This window comes from Lissotriton vulgaris, chromosome 7, assembly GCF_964263255.1.
Source record: "Lissotriton vulgaris chromosome 7, aLisVul1.2, whole genome shotgun sequence".
NCBI lineage: Eukaryota > Metazoa > Chordata > Amphibia > Caudata > Salamandridae > Lissotriton > Lissotriton vulgaris.
Window position 1 is genome coordinate 1381556134 of NC_141695.1, and position 9882 is coordinate 1381566015.

The 9882-nt window shown below is 46.9% G+C and overlaps 1 protein-coding gene across 1 annotated transcript in view; it reads left to right on the forward strand.

Moving 5' to 3' along the window:
- The window catches only part of ASPHD1 (aspartate beta-hydroxylase domain containing 1), a 34414-nt gene extending 26152 nt beyond the window's left edge, over positions 1 to 8262 (forward strand). The window contains exons 2-3 of the mRNA XM_086928969.1: positions 3210 to 3323; positions 6841 to 8262. Of these exons, the coding sequence (XP_086785095.1) occupies positions 3210 to 3323; positions 6841 to 6950 (224 nt within the window). The 3' untranslated portion in view covers positions 6951 to 8262. The remainder of the gene's footprint in view (positions 1 to 3209; positions 3324 to 6840) is intronic.
- The last annotated feature ends 1620 nt before the right edge of the window (positions 8263 to 9882 follow it).

Genomic DNA, 9882 nt, shown 5'->3' on the forward strand with positions numbered 1-9882 from the left:
CGTGATGGCTTTGTGCTGGGATTGTCAGCTCAGTGGTCGGCGATTAGAGGCTGTAGAGAGCCAGCTGGTACTGTTAAAATAAATAGCACTTTTCCTTTAGTTTTTAATCTCTTGAAGAGTTTTAGGTTAAAAAAAACCAGTGGTTCATTGTCCCTCAGTTACATGGGATTTGTCCATAGTGCGTAAGGGGTTACAGGAGAAACCGTTTGGCCCTTGAAGTCTGCAGATATGGCCTGGGTCTCTGCAAAGGTAGCTTTTCTTTTGGCAGTCACTTCTGCACAGAGGTTGGGGGACCTAGTGGCACGTGTTATCAGTTTTCCATACTTGAAGTTCTTTGTTGATAAAACCATTTTGACACCAGTCCCCACGTTCAACTTAAAGATACAGAAGCAGTTTCATTATTCACAAGAGATTGTGTTGTCAGTGGTACCAGATAATGTAGAAGGGGGCTTGCCTGGGTCCTTGGATGTCAAAAGCGCTTTAGTGGTTTATCTAACAAGAACAAGGCATTTCTACTTATCTCATACCATGGGGCAGCAAATACGGGTAAAAAGGTAGCCATGGCGACCTTGAGTAGAAGGATGAAGCAAGCCATGTCCCAGGCATACGTCTCTGCTGAGTGTAAGGTTCCTGAGGATCTCCGAGGGCAGGCTCCAAAGGCAGGGTCCCCGTCTCTGTAAGAAATTGGTCCACTCCCAATAGATGTGTGCCACATTATACATTGAATGTAAATGATGCTGACTGCTTACGTTTCTGCCACAGAAGTCGTCAGGCCTCAGTGAAGTAACCATGTTGTGTTTCTTTTCTGTATGAACTGTGTTCTGTTCATGGTCTAATAAAGACTTTTCTGAAAGCTTACCAGGGGTTTGGGGGGTTATGTGTATTCTGAATAGTTAAGAGAGGGCCAAGGAGCAAAGACGAGGAGGTAAGGAATCCATTACTTACTGGTAATCAGTTGTGCCTTCACCAACAAGGCTATGGAACCAATAAATGCAAAAACAGCAGTTGATGGACAGAATGCAGAACAATGTCATACATTCACCCCAGTACAGAGAACTGGGCCTAAATCCATAGTTTTTTTGCTCACCATGCCATTCCAGTTTGGACCCAGCCGTATGCAGATCAGTCTTGACCCTGTGCCTCATGGGAACAGTCCAGCCTGAACTGCCAAGCCAGGTCCTCCCTGGACTGTAAACAAGCATCCTAGAACCGGTTTCGTGGTTTCATCCCTCATCAGCCAGGACAGCTTAATTCCAGTGGCATGGGGCGCATGAGACCCACGTCTGGGCATAACCATCACACTCGGGGTAAAAAATGCAATGTCATACATTAACCCCAGGACAGAGATCTGGGCCTAAACCCATTGTTTTTTTGCTCACCATGCCGTTCCAGTTTGAACCCAGCCATATGCAAATCCCTTGCTCACTTTGCCACTGGATTCAAGCTAGTCTGGCTGATGAAAGTTGTTACCCAGAACCCGGTCCCAGGATGCTTGTTTCCGGTTCAGGGAAGACCTGGCTTGGCAGTTCGGGCTGGACTGTTCCCATAAAGCACAGGATCAAGGCTGGTTTGCATTTAGCTGGGTGGGAACTTAGGTGGCAAAGTGAGCTAAAGAATGATGATGGATTCAACCCAGATCTGTGACTGGGTGTGTGTCTGAAAAGTTTCAGCACTCCGTCCATCATCTCCTTGTGTTTGCTTTGGAACCAATAAACACACGCTAAACAAATATAATTCGAGAACTAGAGCAAGCTGTAAAAGATCTCGGTGTTACCTGCAGCCTCATGATCAACGATGACTCTGCTTTCCTGCATTCTGACGTGAATACGAGGATATAGTTAATTATACGTGAGTGGTGACGTCAAAATACTGTGCTGCCAGAACCAGCAAACCATGGGAAAGGCAGGGCATTGAGCAGAGCCCCCTCTGCTGCAGCAGCAATTACAAGAGTAGCATCTTTTGAGCTTTTCTAACCTCTGGTTCACCAGCACATTCACCTTCACTTGGTGGTGAGGAGCCGTTTGTAGTAGCAGGGTTATTCTCTGCACTGCTGGTGTTCACTGAAAGCGGCCATGCTTCTTTCTGAAGCTGAACACTCATTTAAACCCGCAGTGACTTTCAATAACCCGCTTAATATGCGGTATTAGCTTAGCGCTGTTCATTCATGCAGTCCTGAGTACATCTTTCTTCTCCATACCTGCAACAAGAGGAAGTAGCAGGAAACCAATGCTTTTAGTGCAAGGGTGATGGTTTGTATATGACCGTGTAGTATTATAAAGGATAAAATACTACCTATGGTAAGTTATAAGTATGTTGAATATCACCTTGAAGTTCTCTGACTTTATAAAGAAACTCTGCCTACAAAGTCATTCCTCTTTGCAGGGGCGGCTCCTCCGTTTGAGCGGAGGAGCGTCGCCCCTCTGGTTAAAATGCCCCAGAATTGAAAAATAGAATGGTAATACAATTGGTTTATTACCATTTTATTTTTCAATATAACCCTGTCCGGAGGGGGGGAGGGGCCGGCTGCTGAGTGACCGCAGCAGGGAGGAGGGTGGGCTGCCTCTGCACTTTTCAAAGTAAGCATGCCTTTTTAGCCGTCCGTCTGGCTACAGTCAGCCAGAGATGCACACTTTGAAATCTGGAACCCAGCTGTCTTAAGAGTACATGCAGGGCTCTGGTGTCCTTAGGAGCGGCGAGTGAGGCTGCTCCCTCCAATCCTGGCGCTGCTCTCATAGCATGAGAGAAGCGCCAGAATTGGTTAAGGCACTTCTCAAGGGCTCACACTGCAGGAGGAAGACATGCAGCAAGGAAGAGCTCGTAGTCGCACGTGTCGCAGGTAAGTGTTTTTTCTTTTTACCCACCACCCATTTTGCCACCCTACCACTCCCCATAGATGCCAGCCGTCACTTCCTCTTTCTAGTCACAGAGCTCTTTGGTGACTTGTAATGACCCCATAACCTATGGTTAGGGGTATGTTATGCAATATAGCGTAAATATTACTTTCACTGTAAGTACAAGTGTCAGCATTAGCTTAATATCTAGCTGCGCCGTCTCTCAGCATTTGAAGTTTCTGTTATTGTACCGAGTTTGTTATGTGTTCTCACAGCGCCAAGATTCTCTGCACACGTGCCCTAAATGTGTACAAATAACATTGTATCTGTATCCTTGTTCTTGTTGGTGTTATTATTGTTTGCATTTTCCTGTTGAAGGTGTGAAGGTCCCGGCAGGGTGTGAGCTGGTGGTCGGAGGGGAGCCGCAGTGCTGGTCGGAGGGACATTGCCTCTTGGTGGACGATTCGTTTCTGCACACAACATCCCATAACGGTACAGGAGACGGGCGCAAGCGGGGGCTGGCTGCGGAGCACCAGTAAGGATAGCACGGGTTACTGGGAAAACAGCAAGGAGAAGCAAAAGAGAGTGGGCAGCGGAAGGGGAGGGACCACTGGAGGAAGTAGCAGGAGAGTCACAACTTTGACGTCATAACAGGGGGAGCGTGAAACCAACCCAGCAGATAAACAGTGAGTGCAGCCGCTGCTTTTGGAAACTGTAGGGGCGCAAGAACCGCTATGGGAGTAAGCGAGAAGGGCAGGAATGTAAAACAAGCACTGGCGTTGCCAATAGGTCTCGCAGTAGGAAAGTTGGAGCTATTACAATTGCAAATAACAATGCCTTTTATTTTTATTTTGCATGTTAAAAACATAAAGGGCTTTGTCATTTACAAAAACCAATATCTCCAACTTTCCTACTGCGAGACCTATTGTGCACTGCACAGTGTGTGTGAAAGTGGCACTGCGTGGGTGTGAGTGGCTTTGAGTGAGTGTCGTTGCGTGGGTGAGTGGCGTTGCATGTGTGAGTGTTGTTGCATGGGTGAGTGGCGTTGCGTGTGTGAGTGGCGTTGCGTGTGTGATTGGCATTGCATGGGTGAGTGTGGCATTGCGTGTGTGAGAGTGGGCTTGCGTGGGTGTGAGTGGCGTTGTGTGTCTGAAAGTGGTGCTGTGTGGGTAAAAGTGGCACTGCGTGGGTGTGAGTGGCGTTGCGTGTGTGAGTGGTGTTGCATGTGTGAGTGGTGTTGCGTGTGTGAGTGGCGTTGCGTGTGTGAGTGGCGTTGCGTGCGTGATTGGCGTTGCGTGTGTGAGTGGCGTTGCGTGTGTGAGTGGCGTTGCATGTGTGAGTGGCGTTGCATGTGTGAGTGGCGTTGCATGTGTGAGTGGCGTTGCGTGGTTGAGTGGCGTTGTGTGGTTGAGTGGCGTTGCATGTGTGAGTGGCGTTGCATGTGTGAGTGGCGTTGCATGTGTGAGTGGCGTTGCGTGGTTGAGTGGCATTGCATGTGTGAGTGGCGTTGCATGTGTGAGTGGCGTTGCATGTGTGACTGGCGTTGATTGTGTGAGTGGTGTTGCGTGGTTGAGTGGCGTTGCGTTGTTGAGTGGCGTTGCGTGTTAGAGTGGCGTTGCGTGTGTGAGTGGCGTTGCGTGTGTGAGTGGCATTGCGTGTGTGAGTGGCATTGCGTGTGTGAGTGGCATTGCGTGTGTGAGTGGCATTGCGTGTGTGAGTGGCGTTGCATGTGTGAGTGGCGTTGCATGTGTGAGTGGCGTTGCATGTGTGAGTGGCGTTGCGTGGTTGAGTGGAGTTGCATGTGTGAGTTGCGTTGCGTGGTTGAGTGGCGTTGCATGGTTGAGTGATGCTGCATGTGTGAGTGGCATTGCATGTGTGAGTGGCGTTGCATGTGTGAGTGGCGTTGCATGTGTGAGTGGCGTTGCATGTGTGAGTGGTGTTGCGTGGTTGAGTGGCGTTGCGTTGTTGAGTGGCGTTGCGTGTTAGAGTGGCGTTGCGTGTGTGAGTGGCATTGCGTGTGTGATTTGCGTTGCATGTGTGAGTGGCGTTGCATGTGTGAGTGGCGTTGCGTGGTTGAGTGGAGTTGCATGTGTGAGTTGCGTTGCGTGGTTGAGTGGCGTTGCGTGGTTGAGTGGCGTTGGGTTGTTGAGTGGCGTTGCATTGTTGAGTGGCGTTGCATGGTTGAGTGGCGTTGCATGTGTGATTGGCGTTGCATGTGTGAGTGGCGTTGCATGTGTGAGTGGCGTTGCGTAGTTGAGTGGCGTTGCATGTGTGAGTGGCGTTGCATGTGTGAGTGGCGTTGCATGTGTGAGTGGCGTTGCGTGGTTGAGTGGCGTTGCATGTGTGAGTGGTGTTGCATGTGTGAGTGGCGTTGCATGTGTGAGTGGCGTTGCATGTGTGAGTGGCGTTGCATGTGTGAGTGGCGTTGCGTGGTTGAGTGGCGTTGCGTGGTTGCGTGGCGTTGCGTGGTTGAGTGGCGTTGCATGTGTCAGAGGCTAAATGTAGCACAGGGAGACCTCCAGCGGTAAGACAATCAAAACAACTTAGAAAACATTTCACAGTATGAAAAGATCAAACTCATGAACGAGCGTGATACACCTCAGCTAAAAATCATGATAAATAACAACACACATTAGAAGTGAAACTGCAAGTACAGAAGGACCAGCTTTGCTTGTTTAAAACTCAGAGGCAAAAGAAGAGGACATATGTACTTATGACATATGCTCTCCCACTTCAGGCAGATGAGTGTAATGTGTAAAGCGTCTTGTGGAGCAACCATGTCACATGAGCAGATCGTGGAGTCTGAGAATGGCAGCCGAAGCAAATACAAACAAGCAGCAATTGGCAAAAGAAGAGGACATATGTACTTATGACATATGCTCTCCCACTTCAGGCAGATGAGTGTAATGTGTAAAGCGTCTTGTGGAGCAACCATGTCACATGAGCAGATCGTGGAGTCTGAGAATGGCAGCCGGAGCAAATACAAACAAGCAGCAATTGGCAAAAGAAGAGGACATATGTACTTATGACATATGCTCTCCCACTTCAGGCAGATGAGTGTAATGTGTAAAGCGTCTTGTGGAGCAACCATGTCACATGAGCAGATCGTGGAGTCTGAGAATGGCAGCCGAAGCAAATACAAACAAGCAGCAATTGGCCACGGCCTGCCTGCGAGGCTCAAAGTGTTAGAAGGCAGGTCTTGGGCAGAGGCAGAGTACTGACTTAGGAATGACTGTGAGGCGCATTGGTGTGAAGCACATCAAAGGGCTTCTCCTCCCCTAATTAGGTGAGGAGAAGCCGTTTCGGGAAACTGAAAGTACGGCCGGTAGGGGAGGAGAAGCCCTTTGATGTGCTGGGCTGGCCCTGAATGCGCGTGCATGTTAATCACGTGGTTCACGTGAACTGCATGAAAACCGCGGGGCTGAAAGCCCTTTGGTTTGACGATGTTTTCGCCACTTGAATTCTCGCTCCGCTCGATGCGCTTGCGCACATCGATAGGTCGCGAGACCTAAAAAATCAGGAAGAGCTGGAACTGCTGAGGGGTGAGGCGGGACAATGAGGGAAAGTGGAAACTACTGATGGAAAGCAGCGGTCAGTGAAGCAAAAACTGCTGAGAAGAGAGGGAAACAGAGGGAACGCAGGAACTGCTGTGGTGAGACCTGGAGAACTGGAACTGTTGAAGGGGAGGGGGGGGGGGGGGCAGATGTGAAGTGAGTGTCTAGTGGACCTGCTGAAGAAAGAATTAACAGGAAAACCAGGGATTGCTGAGATAGAGTATGAACTTCTGAAGTGAATTGGCATGAGCGGGAACATGAGGGCAACAAGAGGAACTGTAATGGTACAAAAAACAGGGCTTGGAGTGCTAAAAAATAGGCGACAGATAGTCGGCAGAGATTGCAGCAGAGAAGAGGCAGCAGCATGGGTAAAATGAGCCAATGAGGGCTTGTACAACAGAAAAGAAAGTCTGGTGTGTGCACAGTACCTATTGACTCCTCTGTCTTCTTTTCAGGCGTTGCTGAGGACGGCCCGCGGGTGGTGTTCATAGTGGACCTATGGCATCCTAATGTGGCAGGCCCGGAGCGACAGGCTCTGGATTTCATCTTTGCACCAGGACGGTGAGCAGTTCCACAAGTTGACATTCATTAGTCACCGTCAACACCAGGACTATAAACCACCTATCCGGAGCCTGGAGGAACCACCAGATCCAAGACACAGACAAAGTTTGGATAATTTGCAGAGTGTATCTACTCCAGAGGGACACTTCCCCAAGCGGTACTCATAAGTATCTTTTTGGTGCATTGTGAAACCTCACCCTTCTGAAATATGGGTAGTGTCACTTGTATTTGAAAAGACCGCTTGTTAGCATCACTCATTCGGAACAATCCCATCCGTCATTAAGGCAATGAATGCCAATCACATACAGAAATAATGGCACTAATTGGGACCAACGAGTCACTCACTTGGACCAGAAACATCTCTCATTTGGGCTACAGTGGTACTACCTTCCTCTATGTGGCCTCTGCTAAACTTCTTTGGAAAACTGTGAGGGTTTTTTCTGGAAAGTATTTATTGTGTGATAACAATGTTCTAAAATAGGTTTTGTTTTGGATGAGTACATAAAATGGGAAGTTTAAAGTGGAAGGTAAAGTTCCGGAGAAACCTGAAATTTTGTTTGGGGTTCTCTGATAGCACTTCATGAGTACCGCCCAGGACCATGCTTAATTTGTGCTGTAGATTTCAGGTGCTGAACACCAGCATTCATTCTTGGCAACCGAGAGTTATTTGTAATAATCAGACTTCTACCCAGGGCGTAGGAAATGCAAGGTGGGAGGCAAAAGAGGTAGACAGGGGCAGGGTGACAAAGGAAGAACGCTGGAATGAAATAGAACTTTCAAGTGTAAGCTATGGAGACAGGAAATGCATGGTGGTGTCAGAAAGAGGCTGGAGGGGTATTAAGGCTAAGCAGTTTTGATATTCTATTATCCGGGCATATAGCACCGCTGGCAGTCAACGTCGAAAACTTTTGGCCCCCCTAGTACTTATTATTTTTTGCACATTTGGGTATTTGCCGTGGACATGCTCCCTGGCCTCTCTTTAGCTCAATTTTGTTCCCTAAAGAAATGCTAAAAAACTCTGGACTATCTTTGTGGTCCTTGCAGAATTTTACCAGCTCACATTGTGTAGACAATGATAGTGGATTCCCGACTCTATTGTAGAACCTTTCTATTTAGTTTGTTTTCCTTCCAGGCACCATGAAAAATCCTCTGAGCTCAAAAAATATAGAGCCCGATTTATATGTTGGCGGTATGTATACTCCATCACAACCAGAGAACACAGAACAGTGGCAGACCCGCCACAATTTAAATGAGGTCCATATTCTTAGCATCGCAAAAGCATGCAGATTGCACCCATTAAAACATACTCTGTGACACATTTCAAAGTGGATATATATATATATATATATATATATATATATATATATATATATATATGTGTGTATATATATATATATATATATATATATATATATATATATATATATATATATATATATTGCCAACACCTCGTCACAAAATGTATCACGCTCTCAGATACTCAATAAACGCCAGAAATCAGCAAGGTCCAAGGGTGTTTATTGACCCCTTACGACATGTTTCGGCTTACACGAAGCCTTGTTCACAAACATGTCGGAAGGGGTCAATAAACACCCTTGGACCTTGCTGATTTCTGGCGTTTATTGAGTATCTGAGAGCGTGATACATTTTGTGACGAGGTGTTGGCAATTGAATTTACCGGCGTGCTCTGCCGGCGCTCACGCCACTTCCCGCGGGGCCGACCGCAACCCTTTGGAGCAACCGAGGAGTTTGAATATATATATATATATATATATATATATATATATATATATATATATATATATATATATATATCTCCGCAGCTATCCTTCTCAGTAGAAAAGAATCGGGGAACACCGCAGGGCTTCACAGGAATTCTTTGGTATTGGCATGACGCGTTTCGGTGGTTGCCTCATCAGATGCCTCCGTTGTTGCAATCTCAGGGTATTCTGTTTCTTTCTCTTTATAAATTATGCCCCTCCTTCTAAAGTAGCGCGGGGCTCACCTGCTCCACATCTCGTTTTAAGGATCACTCGGCCAGTTCATGTGTGCGTACTACAGATCCCATCATGCAGTTAGTTCTCCGCACGGATGAGTGCTCCCACACAGCCAAGTGTTTTCCTAACTCACAGTGAGTGGCTGAGTTTAGAGATTGGACGTCTTGAGTTGTAATTCTGTGATGGGTGATATGTGCGTACTACAGATCCCATCATGCAGTTAGTTCTCCGCACGGACGAGTGCTCCCACATAGCCAAGTGTTTTCCTAACTCACAGTGAGTGGCTGAGTTTAGAGATTGGACGTCTTGAGTTGTAATTCTGTGATGGGTGATAATTGATTCCCGCCCAAGCACTTCCAACCCCACACTGCCTCAGTTGGTGAGGCTTGGAACCGTTGTTGAAGTAACTCTGTTTTCTCCGTGTGTGTATATATATCCGTCCTTGCCTAGATCAGTGATATTAAACACTACTGGTTAATTGTGAGGTCGGAGCAGTCGTATGCTTTAGAAGTTGTACAGGTCCCACGTATCATGACTTTCAATGCAAGTGAGGCATTCTGGAACTCTGTAAATGCACTATGTTACCCATTTTAAAAAAATATTATGTATTAAAAAAGCATAGGTTTTCAAATCACTGGCGTTTGTGCAATATTAATCAATATTCAAACACATATTAGATTTTTGTGCCTGCGCGTGTCTATATTTTAAAGTATCATTCAACCAATGTGTGAAGCACAGACAACAGAACGGTGTTACGTTGTGTGCAGGAGGATTTTCACATTCCTCTTTGAATGTGTATGGGGGAATGTTAGCTTAAGAAAGAGAAAAACACAATTTTACATGGTTCCGGATTCATATGAGCTTGGGATTCTGAGGCCAGCATACTACAAGGAACACAGTGTGAGAAAGAATATGGCTATTATCCTGAAACGATGTGTA